We start from the raw sequence: 19596 nt of genomic DNA, 5'->3' as shown, positions 1-19596 counted from the left end.
AACTGGGAGGGTGAGTGTGTGTGTGTGTATGAGAGAAACTGGGAGGGTGAGAGTGTGTGTGTGTGTGAGAGAGAAACTGGGAGGGTGAGAGTGTGTGTGTGTGTGAGAAACTGGGAGGGTGAGAGTGTGTGTGTGTGAGAGAGAAACTGGGAGGGTGAGAGTGTGTGTGTGTGTGTGAAACTGGGAGGGTGAGAGTGTGTGTGTGTGTGTGAGAAAAACTGGGAGGGTGAGAGTGTGTGTGTGTGAGAAAAACTGGGAGGGTGAGAGTGTGTGTGTGTGAGAGAGAAACTGGGAGGGTGAGAGTGTGTGTGTGTGTGAGAGAAAAACTGGGAGGGTGAGAGTGTGTGTGTGTGTGAGAGAAAAACTGGGAGGGTGAGACTGTGTGTGTGTGAGAGAAACTGGGAGGGTGAGAGTGTGTGTGTGAGAGAAACTGGGAGGGTGAGAGTGTGTGTGTGAGAGAAACTGGGAGGGTGAGAGTGTGTGTGTGTGAGAGAAAAACTGGGAGGGTGAGACTGTGTGTGTGTGAGAGAAACTGGGAGGGTGAGAGTGTGTGTGTGAGAGAAACTGGGAGGGTGAGAGTGTGTGTGTGAGAGAAACTGGGAGGGTGAGAGTGTGTGTGTGTGTGAGAAAAAAACTGGGAGGGTGAGACTGTGTGTGTGTGAGAGAAAAACTGGGAGGGTGAGACTGTGTGTGTGTGTGAGAGAAAAACTGGGAGGGTGAGAGTGTGTGTGAGAGAAACTGGGAGGGTGAGAGTGTGTGTGTGTGTGAGAGAGAAACTGGGAGGGTGAGAGTGTGTGTGTGAGAGAGAAAAACTGGGAGGGTGAGAGTGTGTGTGTGTGTGAGAGAAAAACTGGGAGCGTGAGAGTGTGTGTGTGTGAGAGAGAGAAACTGGGAGGGTGAGAGTGTGTGTGTGTGTGAGAGAGAAACTGGGAGGGTGAGAGTGAGTGTGTGTGTGTATGAGAGAAACTGGGAGGGTGAGAGTGTGTGTGTGTGTGAGAAACTGGGAGGGTGAGAGTGTGTGTGTGAGAAAAACTGGGAGGGTGAGAGTGTGTGTGTCTGTGTGAGAGAGAAACTGGGAGGGTGAGAGTGTGTGTGTGAGAGAAAAACTGGGAGGGTGAGAGTGTGTGTGTGAGAGAAACTGGGAGGGTGAGAGTGTGTGTGTGAGAGAAAAACTGGGAGGGTGAGAGTGTGTGTGTGTGAGACAAACTGGGAGGGTGAGAGTGTGTGTGTGAGACAAACTGGGAGGGTGAGAGTGTGTGTGTGTGTGGAGAGAAACTGGGAGGGTGAGAGTGTGTGTGTGTGAGAGAGAGAAACTGGGAGGGTGAGAGTGTGTGTGTGTGAGAGAGAGAGAAACTGGGAGGGCGAGAGTGTGTGTGTGTGAGAGAGAGAGAAACTGGGAGGGCGAGAGAGTGTGTGTGTGTGTGAGAGAGAAACTGGGAGGGTGAGAGTGAGTGTGTGTGTGTATGAGAGAAACTGGGAGGGTGAGAGTGTGTGTGTGAGAGAGAAACTGGGAGGGTGAGTGTGTGTGTGTGAGAAACTGGGAGGGTGAGAGTGTGTGTGTGTGTGAAAAACTGGGAGGGTGAGAGTGTGTGTGTGTGAGAGAGAGAAACTGGGAGGGTGAGAGTGTGTGTGTGAGAGAGAGAGAAACTGGGAGGGTGAGAGTGTGTGTGTGTGTGAGAGAGAAACTGGGAGGGTGAGAGTGTGTGTGTGTGAGAGAGAGAGAAACTGGGAGGGTGAGAGTGTGTGTGTGTGAGAGAGAGAGAAACTGGGAGGGTGAGAGTGTGTGTGTGTGAGAGAGAGAAACTGGGAGGGTGAGAGTGAGTGTGTGTGTATGAGAGAAACTGGGAGGGTGAGAGTGTGTGTGTGTGTGAGAGAGAAACTGGGAGGGTGAGAGTGTGTGTGTGTGTGAGAAACTGGGAGGGTGAGAGTGTGTGTGTGTGAGAGAGAAACTGGGAGGGTGAGAGTGTGTGTGTGAGAAACTGGGAGGGTGAGAGTGTGTGTGTGTGAGAGAAACGGGGAGGGTGTGAGAGTGTGAGAGAGTGCTTGTCAGTGACAGTGTGTGTGTAATCTACTGGGCTCCACTGGGGTGTCTTCTGCTGGTTTCTGGGGTAACTTGAGGTGGGCTCCTGCTTGTTTCTGGGGAGCCCTGAGCAGTTTGGGGGGTGTAGTGTGATGCCCTCTGCTCTAAAGTGACCCTGTGCTCTGTTTCCTCAGAGATCGATCTTGCACGACAGCACACTGGGGATAAAGGGGAATGTGGAGCAGAAGGAGAAAGATCTGCTGGCCCGTGTGCAGGGTGAAGTCAGTCAGCAGGATTTCCAGGAGCTCTCTCAGTTCTTGAGCTCTGAGCGAGAGAAGTTCCTGAAGGAATACACTCTCCTCATCTTCAAGAAAGCGAAGAAGGACTTCACCGACTTTCTGAAAGAGCAGGTGAGTGTGTGTGTGACAGAAACTGGGAGGGTGAGTGTGTGGGTGAGAGAGAAACTGGGAGGGTGAGAGTATGTGTGTGTTTGTGTGAGAAATGGGAAGGGTGTGTGAGAGTGTGGGAGAGAAACTTGGAGCTGTGAGAGAGTGTGTGTGATCGTTTGTGTGTATAAGAGAGAAAGTGTGTGTGTGAGACACGGGGAGGGTGTGAGAGTGTGAGAGAGTGCTTGTCAGTGACAGTGTGTGTGTAATCTACTGGGCTCCACTGGGGTGTCTTCTGCTGGTTTCTGGGGTATCTTGAGGTGGGCTCCTGCTGGTTTCTGGGGTATCTTGAGGTGGGCTCCTGCTTGTGTCTGGGGTATCTTGAGGTGGGCTCCTGCTTGTGTCTGGGGTATCTTGAGGTGAGCTCTGAGAAGTTCAGAAGACGTAGTGTGCTGCCCTCTGCTGTAAAACGACCTTGCACCCTGTTTCCTCAGAGAAAGATCAAGCAGAGAAAGACCTGCTTGTTTTTGGGGTGTCCTGGGCAGCGAGCTCCTGCTTGTTTTTGGGGTGTCCTGGGGCAGCCACTTGCTTATTTCTGAGGTGTCCGGGGGAAGGTCAGAGGACGTAGGGACGACCGTTTGCTCTGAAGTGACCTTGCTCCCCCTTTTCCATAGGGAAAGGTACAGCTGAAACTTCCAAACAAGATGAAGAAGACAGTGGAGGAAAAGGAGAAGGAGCTGCTGGGCTATGTGAAGGGCCAAATCGAATCCAAACAGGATTCCGAGGAGTATAAAAAGTATATGGATGCTGAGTGCAAGAAGTTCCTGAAGAAATACAAAACAAAGTTTGGCCTGAAGGTGGGCTGTATAGTGGCTGCTGGGTCTGTGCTGACCGCGACTGTGACTGCAGGTGTGGCTGGAGGCCTGGTTGCTGGTGGCGTTATTGCTGTGTTCATCAAGTTCTTCAAGACGAAGAAGAAGCCAAATCCATCACAGTGACACCCATCCTCTCGAACCCCGAGCCAGACCCACAGAGAGACTATCGAATCCATTCTTTATCCTCAGGTGTCTTTTCTTCACTAGAGACCACAGGTACAGGGTGCAGAGGCAGTCAGCTGACCAGTGCAGATATGGGAACCACTGTGCGCCGTGCAGAGGGGTGAACAGTAGGGGGCGCTACAGCCCCAGGTGGAGTTTTCAGTAATGAGGAAATTCCTGGATATGCACTAGAGGCCATTGGCGCTGATGACTCCCTCTCTGTGTCCACAGTGCCCAACGTTCTCCTACAGACCTTGATATGAACCCTGTCCAGCAGCCCTCCTGCTGTGGTGGGAACAGAAATCATCTGGATTTCTCTCCTTCCCCTGTTACAGAGACTCAAACCAGCAAAAGCCCTTAAACACTTTGCTCAGTCACGTGGGTTTGAGTCTTTTATATGACTCTACAGAGAGTCACAGCACCTATAACAAAGAAATACACAAACACAAGCTTGTTAATTGAGACCTAATTAGCTAGTCCAGGTTCATTCTCTCCTCAGGCCTTCATTAATTGAGACTTCACTAGTGCAGGGTAACTTCATCTCAGGTCTACAGTTGTGAATTGAGACTTCACTGGTGCAGGGTAACTTCTCCCCAGGTGTACAGTTGTGAATTGAGACTTCACTGGTGCAGGGTAACTTCTCCCCAGGTCTACAGTTGTGAATTGAGACTTGACTAGAGCAGGGTAACTTCTCCCCAGATCTACAGTTGTGAAGTGAGACTTCACTGGTGCAGGGTAACTTCTCCCCAGATCTACAGTTGTGCATTACGACTTCACTGGTGCAGGGTAACCTCTCCCCAGGTCTACAGTTGTTATGAATCCTCACTAGTGGAGTGTAATGCCTCCTCAGGCCTACAACTAGCAGGACCTATAAGCCTGCCTGACAGGTTTTTGAACTCGGGTTCAGACAGGACTCTTTGTGTACTTCAAGTTTCAGGATGATTGTGTCTTTCAGAGATTAAAATGAATAAAAACTACATATCTCAGGTGTCTGTGGGTTTTCAGTCTGACTCCAGCAATTTCCAGTCACCTTTGAAATATCTCTGTGCTTCGTCACTAAACTACAACTCCATTCTACCCACAATCCTCCCAGAAGAAGCCCACATGACCACAGGAGAACATGCAAACTCCACCCAGATAACACCCCAGGACCAGAACTGAAATCAAGGCACCAGAGCCACGAGACAGCAATAATAACAACGGCTTGGTTTAAGATCTGATGTTTTCACACTGCTGCCTTCAAGCTGTTGTGCAGCAAAGTCCTCTCTGTCAGAATTGTATTTCAAGTCTAAGTTCTGAAACTAATTGTCTCTTCTAGAAAATCAAACTGCAATTAAAATGCTGCCGTGCCTGTTGAGTCAATTTAGTCAAACAGAAAACATACAGCTGGTGCATATATATATATACACATCTGCATTCATAATATTGGGAACTATGATAAAAAATAAAGGAGACAGTAATCTCTTGGTATACGTTGAAAGACCAGTGTCCCAGTATTCCCAGAGCAATCCCAGACAGCCTGAGTGAGGAGACTCTGCAATCAGACTGGAGCACTGTCTCCCCTGCAGTCACACTGCCCTGTGGACACGACACACAACAACACAGATTGGCAATTTCACCAGTAAAAAAAGTGAAAGATTCTACACACATTATACTGAGAGATCTGGACTCTACACACACCTTGTACTGAGAGAACCGGACTCTACACACACCTTGTACTGAGAGAACAGGACTCTATACACACACCTTGTACTGAGAGAACAGGACTCTATACACACACCTTGTACTGAGAGAACAGGACTCTATACACACACCTTGTACTGAGAGAACAGGACTCTATACACACACCTTGTACTGAGAGAACGGGACTCTACACACACCTTGTACTGAGAGAACTGGACTCTACACACACCTTCTACCGAGAGATCTGGACTCTACACACACCTTGTACCGAGAGATCTGGACTCTACACACACCTTGTACTGAGAGAACAGGACTCTACACACACTTTGTACTGAGAGAACAGGACTCTGGGATAACTGGAACACTGGTCTTTCATCTAACATTAAGAGAACGCTTTTATTTGGTGATATTTTGTTAGATGTCTTATTTATAACTTTTTTTTATAGAAAACAAAATCTGTTAGACTGTGCTCCAGATAACACGCAGGAAAAGAGAAGAAAAGAAACACTTTCACTTGTTCCTGTAACGTCCATCAGCCATAGTCACTTTATTCACCCACTTTTAACTTAGTCAAGCTGACTGAACTTATTTAGTCACATTTTAGTTCTGCAGTTTAATGTTTGTATGAATAATGCATGCAGTAATAGTAAAGTAAAATAAAATGTATTTCTAAGAAATCGTTTAACAGATCAGATTCTAGCACAAAAGGCACCAGTCTTTTGTTGCACAATATAAAGTGTATTGATATCTGTGGTCAAATAATTGTGCAATAAAGGGATAAATGCAAATACATTTAGATTAAATTAAAACCCAGAGAACACCTGGAAGATTACATTTAAAACTAGACAAGTGCAGGGCTTTTAATACGATTGTAAACTACGAAAGGCTGAATGCGATACAGCAGGCTTGTAACTGTCACACACTTCTTTCACCTGTTTCACTTCCTTTCTCAGAAAAAAGGAAGCTTAGCGTGCAGCACATCTTTCTGTGGTTTCCGTGGGTTTCTTCTTCTGTACTGAGGCCCCCAGGCCTGTGTTCCTGCACGTCTCCACACCTCTCACCCTGTTATCTCTCAGAAGTGCTGTCATTTCTCAGAATCATCAGTGTGTTCACTCTTCATAAGATCCTCTGTAACTGCCATCTCGTCTGATACCCCCACTCCTCCCACTCCTCCAGAAACTGATGGCTCCTGCCTGGCCTGGCCTGGCTGAGCTTTCCCAGCTTTCCCAGAATACACCTGTACAAATACACCTGTACTTTGACGCTCCAGCAACCTCCAGCAACCTCTATCCTGTCCAGCAACCTCCAGCAACCTCTATCCTGTCCCCACCCCACCCAGGCCTCAGCCTAGTCCAGCTCCACACAAATCCCCTAGTTCCTGTCCTGAGGAATCTTCACATTTTTCAAGTTTTGTTAAGACGCTGTGCCAGCAAGAGCTCTAAGGAGTGTTTCTTGTATGTCTTTGTCACAGTGTAGGGCGATAGATGGAATAAATGTTTGGATTTAGTACAGAAATGCATAATGCATTCAGTACAATCTCTTATTGTATAGCAACAAAACAAAAATGGAACAGTGGACACCAGCAGATCATGGGCAGTACAACATTTAATCTAGACGGAAGACTGTGTGTGACTTGACCCAGTTCTACAGCCTACAATTATAATAATAATTGCTTACACTTACAGTATGTAGCACTTTTCTGGACACTCCACTCAAAGTTTTTTACAGGTAATGGGGAATCCCACGACTGCCACCAATGTGCAACCCCACCTGGATGATGCGATGGCAGCCATAGTGCGCCAGAACGCTCCCCACACACCAGCTCTCAGTGGGGAGGAGAGCAGAAGGATGAAGCCGCACTCTTGAAGGGGAAGCTTGTGTCGTTTTAAATTTTCCAGATGATCACCACCTGTAGACCGATTTATGCGACAGCTTTACTCATTGAATGTTAAGGTTGACGATTTGTGTTGAAATGCCACACACCATCTCGCAAGACCCCTAAAACGGAGCGATTTTTTTTTTAACTTCAGATTTTGGATATTAAGACACTTTCTGGATGTATTTGGTAAGCCCGTGACGCTGGGCGCTGTACGCACCTGTTGAAAACGACCATCCCATTCCTGTCGGAGAATTGACACTGTCTAATCGGACAGTATTGACAAAATGTATCGTTAAGCGCCTTGGGGCAACCTTGCTGTGAAAGGCGCTATATAAATTGAATTGAATTAATAAGGGCAGCGTGCACATGGTCCTTCATAGCTCACAGTATTTGCCCATCCACAACAAACACAGGAAATGTTGCCTGAAAACGGAAAATTACTTTATTTTTTGCCCTGCTAATCCGTTTCTGTACACAGCGTTGATCGGTGGGCCTGGCATCCCTCACGCTGGTACAATTGAAACATTTCAGGGGTTGAACAGTTGACCAAGTTTTCAACCAGATCTGATACTTTCCGATCTCATTTAAAAAAAAAAAACCAAGACTTCGACCTTTCGCGTTGACGTCTTGGTTTTTTTGTTGTCGCTCTGTGCTTCCTGCTGCACCTTCCTGCTTGTGCTGTGTGGTCAGTTCAGGAGCTTGCAAGCTGTTGAACGGCAGCTGCGTCTTCACCGCCAGCATCAAGAAGAATTAAATGGTGGGTTATCAACAGCAAACAGAGTAAAAAAAAGAGTCTCTTCTCCTGCTGTACCCACCCGTGTTGGAGTTGGTTCTCCCAGAGATTTTACGGTCATTTCGGATAAAAGGAAACGTTGATCCAATCAGAAACCGACCTGTGAGAATCGGGTGGATTAACGAGTCCGAATTAACGAACTGAGGGAGGTGGTGGCTGACCCGATGACCTGAGGCCAGACGTTAGGGATTTGTGAGGTACTGTGAGTCTTCAGGAATCACCAGGAGTGTTGGAACAGCCGGTAAGATTGTATTCATTCACTGCGATATTTATTTACGTGTTCTAATTGAAATCAATCAATCAATCAGGGTTTATTTATTGATCAATGCACGAATAGTGTGGCATACAGCGGTGTTGTCGGCAATGAAGTGCTTTGGAAGAAGTAATAGGTTTATTCTCTGCTGAAAAGAGAAGAAAGAAAACGCACAACGTTTCGGCTGTGAAGCCTTCTTCAGGTGTTTTAATTGTGTTATACAGTCGTAATAAAGTACATAAAGTAATCTGACAAAAAACATATTTTGAAGTGAATGCTTGAAAAACATGAAAAAAACAAAAAAAAAACCTTTTTCATAATGGTTACACACATGACTACAACCTGGACTGATTTGTCGCAGATGTAAGTAGAAATTAAATGATTTTTTTTTTCTAATGCAGTGTTGCCCTGAGTAATGACCAAAACAACTTCAGGCTGAAATTCACTGATGTAACTGTGAAGGTAGAAAAAAAGGTGTGAAAAAAAAAGTTTAAAAGGATGACAGGCCTTGATATTACAAGGCGTTATTGGAAATACTGCCTAGGAATGAAGAATGTACAGGTTTGAATTTATTTCTACATATACAGGACCTTTCAAAAGTATTCAGACCCTTGACCAATTCTCTCATTTGACTGAATTACAAATCCTACCTTGAAATTGAGTTCTCTGTGATATTTATATTTCTAAGAACTGAAATGCAACATTAATTATTTTAATGTGACACTGTTTTATGTTAGGAAATATTCTTAAGAAAAATAAAAAAAACTGAAATCTGCTGTTAGTATAAATATTCAATCCCCACATTTTAACATTTTGTAGAGCCGCCTTTTACAACAATAAACAGGACAGAAGCAGGACAGAAACAGGTAATATAAGATACAAGATCACTGACTGATACTGTTACCCTGCCCTCAGCTGTCAGTGTGTGATTGATACTGTGTGTTACACTGCTCTGATCTGTCAGTGTGTGATCAGTACTGTGTGTTACCCTGCTCTGATCTGTCAGTGTGTGATTGATACTGTGTGTTACGGTGCTCTGAGCTGTCAGTGTGTGATTGATTCTGTGTTACACTGCTCTGATCTGTCAGTGTGTGATTGATACTGTGTGTTACCCTGCTCTGAGCTGTCAGTGTGTGATTGCTACTGCGTGTTACACTGCTCTGATCTGTCAGTGTGTGATCAGTACTGTGTGTTACCCTGCTCTGATCTGTCAGTGTGTGATTGATACTCTGCGTTACCCTGCTCTGATCTGTCAGTGTGTGATTGATACTGTGTGTTACACTGCTCTGATCTGTCAGTGTGTGACTGATACTGTGTGTTACCCTGCTCTGATCTGTCAGTGTGTGATTGATACTGTGTGTTACACTGCTCTGATCTGTCAGTGTGTGATCAGTACTGTGTGTTACCCTGCTCTGATCTGTCAGTGTGTGATTGCTACTGTGTGTTACCCTGCTCTGAGCTGTCAGTGTGTGATGAGTACTGTGTGTTACCCTGCTCTGATCTGTCAGTGTGTGATGAGTACTGTGTGTTACCCTGCTCTGATCTGTCAGTGTGTGATGAGTACTGTGTGTTACCCTACTCTGATCTGTCAGCGTGTGATAGCTACTGTGTGTTACCCTGCTCTGATCTGTCAGTGTGTGATGAGTACTGTGTGTTACCCTACACTGATCTGTCAGCGTGTGATTGCTACTGTGTGTTACACTGCTCTGATCTGTCAGTGTGTGATCAGTACTGTGTGTTACGCTGCTTTGATCTGTCAGTGTGTGATCAGTACTGTGTGTTACACTGCTCTGATCTGTCAGTGTGTGTATTTATTTATGCAGTCATGCTTGAATTGGTCCTTGTTCCTGTTTTTTCTTTGTCTAAACAGGATTATTGTGACTTGGGACAGTAGCAGTCATGGGCAATTCTAATTCTCAGAGCCTGCGGGAGAGAAGGTACTATTACGATTTAAACTCAAATGCATCTCAGGTCCAAGACAGCTGGTCCGGCCATGCAAGTCCTGTGCTCTTTGGCTGTGGAGTGGCTCTGATCGTGTCTTGGTCTCTCTCTCCTCTGCTCCAGCATGTCTTTAGACCCCCTGATTCGTGAGCCTGAGCAGGAGGAGGTAGAGAGCCCCCTGCTGTCTGAGCCTCAGTGCTCCAGCTCCTTGGGCAGTTCCTCCATGCCTGAAATTATCCAGTGTGACCACGAGTTCACGAGAGAGGAGGTGAGTTGTGGTTTTGTTTTCTGCTGGGTGACACAGAGGCTGGCTTATGGAACGCTGGGTCTCTTCTTCATGACGCCACCAGCCTGCCAACCAGGCTACAGGGGGCATTTTGAAACCCAGATGCACTTGCGCCGCCCTGCTGGGGAATCCTGGTATTGCAGGTGCAAAGTGTACACCGTGCGATGGGTGGACATTAACTGACCTGTGATCCACGTGCAGTGGCAAGCACGCTAACCAAGGTGATATCTGAGAGAGGCGCCCTTCCAGTGAGCATCAGCACTCTGCTCCACACTCCCACTACCCTCTGTGTAAAGTTAAATGCCTCCTGGTCTCAGTTTTAAATGTGTTCCACCTCCAGGGCCCTGGCAGGCCCATTCAGCTGGTCCAGGCCAGGCCTGATGGCTCCCTCCTGTTCCAAGAGGACGTGCTTCGGCAGTGCTTCCTGTGCTCAGATGTGAGGGAGACTCCGGTCTGCGTGGTGTCTATTGTCGGGGAGAGGAGGAAGGGCAAGTCCTTCCTCCTCAACTACCTCCTGCGCAAGCTGTCTAACATGGTGAGAGCACCCCACCCCCTCCAGTCTCTGTGTAAAGCAGGGTCTTATGGCCCTGACATCCCACCCCCACCACTCTCTGTGTAAAGCAGGGTCTTATGGCCCTGGTTGTGAAAGCTCCCTTTCTTGTGAACTCAGGACGAGTGGGACAGGATGAGTGACAGTGAGCCTCTGCGAGGGTTCGAGTGGGGGTCTGGAACTGAGACCATGACGAAGGGTGTGTTCATCTGGAGCCAGCCTCTATTCCAGGAGACGCAGGAGGGCAAGGCAAGCACCGTCCGAGCTGGGAATTTGTCTGTTGTAGGGGGTACGACTCGATGGCTCAGACAGGTGCTGGTCCAACTCAGTCTTTCACAGACCCTGCAGGCATCCTGAACAGGCAGGAACAAGAGCTCTTCTGCCCCTCACCAGCCCCTGGGACCCCCTTGTCCACACTCGGGGCATCTGTGTGACAAACCGGAAACCGTTCTGTGCTCAGGAGTGGGAAGATTTAAGTCATTGAGCCATTGGCTGGGCAGCTTGCTCCACACTACCCCCACCCTTTGTGTAAAGCTCTTCCAGCTGTGTCTTGGTACTGGAGGGGAGGGGGGAGACAGATGACCACTGCAGCTCTGCCCTGAACACTCTGTCTCTGTCCCCTCTTTCCAGTTGGCTGTCTTCCTGGTGGACACTGAGGGCTCCGTGGATCTGTCGCGGGAGATGGAGCTGAGCGTGAAGCTGTGTGCCCTGAGCGTCTTTCTCAGCTCGCACGTGGTGAGAATTGTGGGGCCTTGTCCCACCTTCCGGGGTGACTGTGAGCCCCTTGCTGCGTCCCAGAGAGCTCACGTGTCCCCCCCTGTCCTCTCTCCCAGATTTTCAACGTCCACGCTGATGTGAAGACAACAGACCTGGACTACCTGGAGGTACAGCGCTTGGCCGCGGTCTTATCCCCCCGATGTGCTGCCCAGCGCCTGGGCAAGGGAGCTGTGGTGCAGCTGGGGGCTGAAGCCAGGAGCCTCTCGGTATCACAGGTCCTTCAGCTGGGACTGTGGACCGGGGTGTGAGTTCACCCCCTGCTGGTGACATGTGGCATGAGTGCAGCACTGCATGACTCGAGGTGCTGTTGTGTGTGATGCTCTGTGCTGCCTGGTTTCCCTCACACGGCTATATGAGTAGGTCAGTCCCATCATTCCCAATAATGATAATGTTACTTTATTAGCCCCTATACAGTTTCTTGCATTAGGAATTCCTCTTTTCGCAGACCCCAGCTTGCTCTCCATGAGACACAGACAGGGAGAGAAGCTGAGGGTCAGAGTACAGGGTCAGCCATTGTGCAGCGCCTCTGTAACAGCTGGGGTTAAGGGCCTTGCTCAGGGGCCCAACGGAGTAGGATTTCTCTGTTGGCTGCAGCATTTGAACCGGCAACCTCCCAGTCACAGGCGCAGATCCTGAGCCTCAGAGCCACCACTCCGCCCAATGCAGGGTCTGCAGTACAGTACAGTATGTGATTGTATTTGTATTTGTTTTATATGTGCATCCATGTTTTTATGAGTGCCTGTGTCTCTATCAGATTGTCTGACAGGTTCAAATTGTGTCTCAGGATTGGTAATGCCATGAGTGGTAAATTACACTGTTGCCAAAACAGAGATAATTAACTCTGCAATTACAGACAGTTTTAGTAGAGAGAACCGATGGCTGTCTCTGCCTGCCTCTGACACACAGATGGCCTGTGTTTACTCTGTTTGCAGCTGCTGCATCTTGTGGTACAAAAGGGGGGAGCCGCCTTTGACCTGCAGCATTTTCAGGTACGAACTTTACTCTTCAGTGAACAGAAAAAAGATCAGATCTGTTTTATCACCTGCAAACCAGGTGATGTCTCTCTTACCTGGACATGTAAAAATAACATGTTATAATAAACTTTATTTTATGTAAAGGAACAAATAATAGGTTAATTCCAGGCTGAAAAGAGAAGAAACGTTTCTGTTTTCTCTCTTCTCTTTTCAGCAGGGAATAAACCTATTACTTGTTCCTTTGCAGCCTACACATGCTGACGCAGCTCCCCCACCTGAACTACTTTATTTTATGTAGCATGATTTAAAAGTATCATCTCAAAGTTCTTAACTTTAGAAAACCATTATAAGCAAATGCCAAAGTATATAAAATAACAAATAAGTAAGACAGGTGGTTCGAGGTGCAGCAGTAGTCACTAATTAAGTAAAAGTAAGTAATTAGTTCAATAAAAGCCTTTCAGAACAAAAAGGTTTTGATTCTAGATTGGAAAGAGCTCAGGGCGTGTGATTCTCTGATGTACTTGGGGATACATTTCCAGAGCTCTGGGGCAGAGCAGGAGAGGCCTTGTCACCCACAGAGTGTAGACATCCTTGGGAGACAGTTAGGAGACCAGAGTTAGAAGAGCGAAGGTTTCGAGTTTGGGAGTAGGGCGATGATAGCTCAGACAGGTACTGAGGTGCCAAGCCATGCACAGCCTTATAGGTTAGCAGGAGGATTTTGAAGTTGATATGAAACCTGACAGGAGGCCAGTGCAGGGACTCCAGGATAGGAGTAATGTGATTACTTTTGCACCTGATCAGGAAGTCAAGCTAGGGTCACTCCTAAATTTCTCAATTTTGATTGAAATTCCAGCACAGTGCTGTCCACAGACAGGGCTACTACACTGGCTTTACCATAGTAGTACACAGGTGCTGAGCAGCATGATTTCAGTCTTGTTGTAGTTTAAGTTAAGGAAATTTAGAGTCACCCAGGCTTTTATATTAGAGATGCAGTCAGTGCAGAGACAGCCACTTCAGTGTCAGGCTTAGAACAGATAGATTTAAACATCATCAGCGTAGAAATGATAGATCAGACCATGTGATCTTAATAACCGACCACGTAGATACAGGTCAATGCTGAATAGTAGAGACCCCAGAATCAGATAAGACCTGAACCATTTGGGAGCAGAAACTGCAAACATAGTCTCAACATGAGAGAGTAAAATATCATGGTTAACTGTGACGAAAGCAGCACTGAACTCTAGAAGTATAAGGATAGGAAGAGAAACAGAGTCTGAAACCTTAAACAGATTGACTTTGACCAGGGCAGTTTCTGTGCTGTCTGATTGTCTTATAAGGGTTTGAAGAGGTTATTATGTTGAGGACAACAGGGCAGGGAGAGGAGAGACAGGATTGAAATAAAACACAAGTAATGGAGGGTATGTAGCAGACTCGTAGGCAGACTCATAGGCAGCTGGTGGATTTCATGAGCAATACCAGTTTACTAAGGCATGCAGTGTCCAGTTGGAAGAAAGCAGACTTGCAGGCATCATAACAGCAGTCAGAATTCACTCAGAGTATTGATTAAGCTAATCAATCTCTTGGGACAAGAAGGATTTCAATCATTCTCAAGCACGTGTTATTACTTGAGCTGACAGAGGCTCTTCTATAGAGATAGATAAGACTTCATGACTTTGTAAGGTGAGCTGATATGAGATCTTTCTCAATCTCTAATAAAGGAATTTGAGTTCCTGGTGCGGGACTGGACACAAACTCAGGAATTTGGACAGTCTGGAGGATCCCAACACCTGGAGAGAATCATCCAGGTAGGAGAAGTACTATGTACTTATATATATATAGCACTGACCTGTACTGAGAAAGAAAGATAGCTACTGATTCTCTAGACTGATCAGGAGCTGCAACAGTGCCACCTACAGGCCACAGACTAAAGAGACTCAGTTCCTCCAGCCTGTCAGTGTGGGACACTCCCTTCAGACTGAAGAGACTCAGTTCCTCCAGCCTGTCGGTATGGGACACTCCCTTCAGACTAAAGAGACTCTGTTCCTTCAGGCTGAGAGCTGTATTGTTTCAGACACAGAGGGCTGGCATCCTACCCCTTTCCCGAGTCTACATGTCTGTACTTTCAGCGCCTGGTGAAGTCCGGGACAAACCAACAGGCTCTAAAAATCCTGAGGGAGAAGAGGCCACGCTGTCACCTTATGCCCTTTCCTGGGGACCAACTGCCTTGTAGCCAACAGGGAACCATGCGAGGTAAAAACCAGACAGCTCCACTCCCAGAGCAGTGTCACTGAGGAGCCACAGGGAGGCGGTGATGAGCTGTGAAAATTAGATCCCCTAGTAGTCCAGTCTAAGTTCAGGACTATAGAGCTTCAAGATCTTCAGTTGACTCATCTGTTTCCTTGTTGTGTGTTTCTAAGAAATGAAAGAACAGTTTCAGCACTGCCTGAAAGAGTTCATCAACCACATTGGCCAGGTCCTGCAGACGACACGGTCAACCGTGACAGGAAAGTCACTGGCAGGGAAATTCAAGGTAAGACATTATTCACTGAACCAATCAACATCCATCACTACACCACTAGGGTACAACACCTCAAAGAGCAGCGTAGAAACCAGTACAGTGCAGTAAAGCCCAGTGAGATCATGGTAGAAACACAGTACAGTGCAGTAAACTACAAGTCATACAGTGTGTACAGAGTGATGCGAACCATCAGCTGTTCTAATGTGATTTCTGTCAGTTGTTGAGAATGAATTGTCACAGAAAGAGTTAAGCCCAGTGAAGCCTCACTTACCTTATTATTTTCTCTGTAGGAGATGGCACATGTGATTCTGAAAAGCAACTACAGAATTTCCTCTCCTGCAGAGGTGAGTCTCTCTCTTTCCTGCTGGCCCAGACAATCTTTTAATCCTTTCTCTGTCGCTGTCTTCAGTCTGTTCAGAATAAGGATACTCAGTTCCTCCAGCCTGTCAGCATAGGACACTCCTTCAGACTAAAGAGACTCAGTTCCTCCAGCCTGTCAGTGCGGGATACTCCCTTCAGACTCAAGAGACTCAGTTCCTCCAGCCTGTCAGTGTGAGACACTCCCTTCTGACTCAAGAGACTCAGTTCCTCCAGCCTGTCAGTGTGAGACACTCCCTTCAGACTCAAGAGAGTTCCTTCAGCCTTTCAGTGTGAGACACTCCCTTCAGACTCAAGAGACTCACTTCCTTCAGCCTGTCAGTGTGAGACACTCCCTTCAGACTAAAGAGACTCAGTTCCTCCAGCCTGTCAGTGTGAGACACTCCCTTCAGACTCAAGAGACTCAGTTCCTTCAGCCTGTCAGTGTGAGACACTCCCTTCAGACTCAAGAGACTCAGTTCCTTCAGCCTGTCAGTGTGAGACACTCCCTTCAGACTAAAGAGACTCAGTTCCTTCAGCCTGTCAGTGTGAGACACTCCCTTCAGACTCAAGAGACTCAGTTCCTCCAGCCTGTCAGTGTGGGACACTCCCTTCAGACTAAAGAGACTCAGTTCCTCCAGCCTGTCAGTGTGAGACACTCCCTTCAGACTCAAGAGACTCAGTTCCTCCAGCCTGTCAGTGTGAGACACTCCCTTCAGACTCAAGAGACTCAGTTCCTCCAGCCTGTCAGTGTGAGACACTCCCTTCAGACTCAAGAGACTCAGTTCCTCCAGCCTGTCAGTGTGAGACACTCCCTTCTGACTCAAGAGACTCAGTTCCTTCAGCCTTTCAGTGTGAGACACTCCCTTCAGACTAAAGAGACTCAGTTCCTTCAGCCTGTCAGTGTGAGACACTCCCTTCAGACTCAAGAGACTCAGTTCCTCCAGCCTGTCAGTGTGGGACACTCCCTTCAGACTAAAGAGACTCAGTTCCTCCAGCCTGTCAGTGTGAGACACTCCCTTCAGACTCAAGAGACTCAGTTCCTTCAGCCTGTCAGTGTGAGACACTCCCTTCTGACTCAAGGGACTCAGTTCCTTCAGCCTTTCAGTGTGAGACACTCCCTTCAGACTAAAGAGACTCAGTTCCTTCAGCCTGTCAGTGTGAGACACTCCCTTCAGACTCAAGAGACTCAGTTCCTCCAGCCTGTCAGTGTGGGACACTCCCTTCAGACTAAAGAGACTCAGTTCCTCCAGCCTGTCAGTGTGAGACACTCCCTTCAGACTCAAGAGACTCAGTTCCTCCAGCCTGTCAGTGTGGGACACTCCCTTCAGACTAAAGAGACTCAGTTCCTCCAGCCTGTCAGTGTGAGACACTCCCTTCAGACTAAAGAGACTCAGTTCCTCCAGCCTGTCAGTGTGAGACACTCCCTTCAGACTCAAGAGACTCAGTTCCTCCAGCCTGTCAGTGTGGGACACTCCCTTCAGACTAAAGAGACTCAGTTCCTCCAGCCTGTCAGTGTGAGACACTCCCTTCAGACTCAAGAGACTCAGTTCCTCCAGCCTGTCAGTGTGGGACACTCCCTTCAGACTAAAGAGACTCAGTTCCTCCAGCCTGTCAGTGTGAGACACTCCCTTCAGACTAAAGAGACTCAGTTCCTCCAGCCTGTCCGTGTGAGACCCTCCCTTCAGACTAAAGAGTTCTTTCTGCCTGTCAGGGTAGATTACTCCTTGAAACATGTTTATGGGCGTCTATGATTCCAGAATACTTGTATCAACATCAGTTCTATCTGTAACCCCTTTGCTTCCTCCTCCAGCTCATCAGCCTGCTCACTATCCAGCAGCTGAAGCTGGAGTTCACCATCTTTCTGAGTGAGCAGGTAAGAGTGTGTGTGAGAGACAAAGGGTGTAAGTATTAGGGTGTGAGAGTGTGTGTACATATGTGTGTGTTTGAGCGCCTGACCTCACACTGGGGCATAGGAAGACTGTGGGTACAGAAGGAGGAAGATCTGCTGGCCCGTGTGCAGGGTGAAGTCAGTCCGCAGGATTACCAGGAGCTCTCTCAGTTCTTGAGCTCTGAGCGAGAGAAGTTCCGGAAGGAATACACTCTCCTCATCATCAAGAAAGCGAAGAAGGAATTCATCAACTTTCTGAATGAGTGTGTGCGTGTGAGAAACTGGGAGGGTGAGAGGGTGTGTGTGTTTGTGTGAGAAATGGGAAGGGTGTGAGAGAATGTGGGAGAGAAACTTTGTAAGGTGTGAGAGAGTGTGTGTCATCATTTGTGTGTATAAAAGAGAGAGTGTGTGTGAGAGAAATAGGAAGGGTGTGAGTGTGTGTGAGAAACAGAGGGTGTGTGAGAGAAACAGGGAGGGGTTGTGAATGTGAGAGAGTGTTTGTCAGTGACAGTGTGTGTGTAATCCACTGGGCTCCACTGGGGTGTCTTCTGCTTGTGTCTGGGGTATCTTGAGGTGGGCTCCTGCTGGTTTCTGGGGTATCTTGAGGTGGGCTTCTGCTTGTGTCTGGGGAGCCCTGAGCAGTTTGGGGGACGTAGTGTGATGCCCTCTGCTCTAAAGTGACCCTGTGCTCTGTTTCCTCAGAGATCGATCATGCACGACACCACACTGGGGATAAAGAGGAATGTGGAACAGAAGGAGAAAGATCTGCTGGCCCGTGTGCAGGGTGAAGTCAGTCCACGGGATTCCCAGGAGCTCTCACAGTTCTTGAGCTCTGAGCGAGAGAAGTTCCTGAAGGAATACACTCTCCTCATCTTCAAGAAGGCGAAGGAGGACTTCACCAACTTTCTGAATGAGCAGGTGAGTGTCTGTGTGTGAGAGAGGGTGTGTGAGAAACTGGGAGGGTGAGAGTGTGTGTGTGTGCATGAGAGAAACTGGGAGGGTGAGAGTGTGTGTGTGTGAGAAACATAGAGGGTGAGAGTGTGTGTGTGTGAGAAACGTAGAGGGTGTGAGAGTGTGAGAGAGTGTTTGTCAGTGACAGTGTGTGTAATCTACTGGGCTCCACTGGGGTGTTTTCTGCTGGTTTCTGGGGTATCTTGAGGTGAGCTCCTGCTGGTTTCTGGTGTATCTTGAGGTGGGCTCCTTCTGGTTTCTGGGGTATCTTGAGGTGGGCTCCTGCTTGTGTCTGGGGTATCTTGAGGTGGGCTCCTGCTTGTGTCTGGGGTATCTTGAGGTGGGCTCCTGCTTGTTTCTGGGGTATCTTGAGGTGGGCTTCTGCTTGTGTCTGGGGAGCCCTGAGCAGTTTGGGGGGCGTAGTGTGATGCCCTCTGCTCTAAAGTGACCCTGTGCTCTGTTTCCTCAGAGAAAGATCATGCACGACACCACACTGGGGATAAAGGGGAATGTGGAGCAGAAGGAGAAAGATCTGCTGGCCCGTGTGCAGGGTGAAGTCAGTCAGCAGGATTTCCAGGAGCTCTCTCAGTTCTTGAGCTCTGAGCGAGAGAAGTTCCTGAAGGAATACACTCTCCTCATCATCAAGAAAGCGAAGAAGGAATTCATCAACTTTCTGAATGAGCAGGTGAGTGTGTGTGTGCGAGAGAGGGTGTGTGAGAGAAACTGGGAGGGTGAGAGTGTGTGTGTGTGTGAGAGAAACTGGGAGGGTGAGAGAGTGTGTGTGTGAGAGAAACTGGGAGGGTGAGAGTGTGTGTGTGTGTGTGTGAGAGAGAAACTGGGAGGGTGAGAGTGTGTGTGTGAGAGAAACTGTGAGGGTGAGAGTGTGTGTGTGTGTGAGAGAAACTGGGAGGGTGAGAGTGTGTGTGTGTATGAGAGAAACTGGGAGGGTGAGAGTGTGTGTGTGTGTATGAGAGAAACTGGGAGGGTGAGAGTGTGTGTGTGAGAGAAACTGGGAGGGGGAGAGTGTGTGTGTGTGTGAGAGAAACTGGGAGGGTGAGAGTGTGTGTGTGTGTATGAGAGAAACTGGGAGGGTGAGAGTGTGTGTGTGTGTATGAGAGAAACTGGGAGGGTGAGAGTGTGTGTGTGTGTGAGAGAAACTGGGAGGGTGAGAGTGTGTGTGTGTGTGAGAGAAACTGGGAGGGTGAGAGTGTGTGTGTGTGAGAGAAACTGGGAGGGTGAGAGTGTGTGTGTGTGAGAGAAACTGGGAGGGTGAGAGTGTGTGTGTGTGAGAGAGACTGGG

At 47.9% G+C, this 19596-nt stretch overlaps 2 protein-coding genes and 2 long non-coding RNA genes across 11 annotated transcripts in view; 2 read left to right on the top strand and 2 right to left on the bottom strand.

Annotated features, from left to right (window-relative positions):
• The window catches only part of LOC138243259 (RING finger protein 112-like), a 69087-nt gene that overhangs the window by 28735 nt on the left and 20756 nt on the right, over positions 1 to 19596 (bottom strand). The window lies entirely within an intron of this gene.
• LOC138243305 (uncharacterized) overlaps positions 1 to 19596 on the bottom strand; it is a 41880-nt gene that overhangs the window by 15941 nt on the left and 6343 nt on the right. The window lies entirely within an intron of this gene.
• LOC107076063 (guanylate-binding protein 3-like) overlaps positions 1 to 19596 on the top strand; it is an 84818-nt gene that overhangs the window by 62582 nt on the left and 2640 nt on the right. For all 8 annotated transcript variants that reach the window (XM_069198778.1, XM_069198776.1, XM_069198777.1 and 5 more), the window contains 3 exons: positions 2215 to 2430; positions 18048 to 18263; positions 18766 to 18981. In XM_069198778.1, the coding sequence (XP_069054879.1) occupies positions 2215 to 2430; positions 18048 to 18263; positions 18766 to 18981 (648 nt within the window). The remainder of the gene's footprint in view (positions 1 to 2214; positions 2431 to 18047; positions 18264 to 18765; positions 18982 to 19596) is intronic.
• Positions 3124 to 4420, top strand: LOC138243306 (uncharacterized). Its single transcript, XR_011192091.1, has 2 exons — positions 3124 to 4091; positions 4143 to 4420. It is a non-coding gene; the product is annotated as an uncharacterized lncRNA (long non-coding RNA).

The sequence above is a fragment of the Lepisosteus oculatus genome, chromosome 14 (genome assembly GCF_040954835.1).
Source record: "Lepisosteus oculatus isolate fLepOcu1 chromosome 14, fLepOcu1.hap2, whole genome shotgun sequence".
NCBI lineage: Eukaryota > Metazoa > Chordata > Actinopteri > Semionotiformes > Lepisosteidae > Lepisosteus > Lepisosteus oculatus.
Note: the sequence above shows the minus strand (reverse complement) of the source record. Positions and strands in the feature narration are given on the sequence as shown.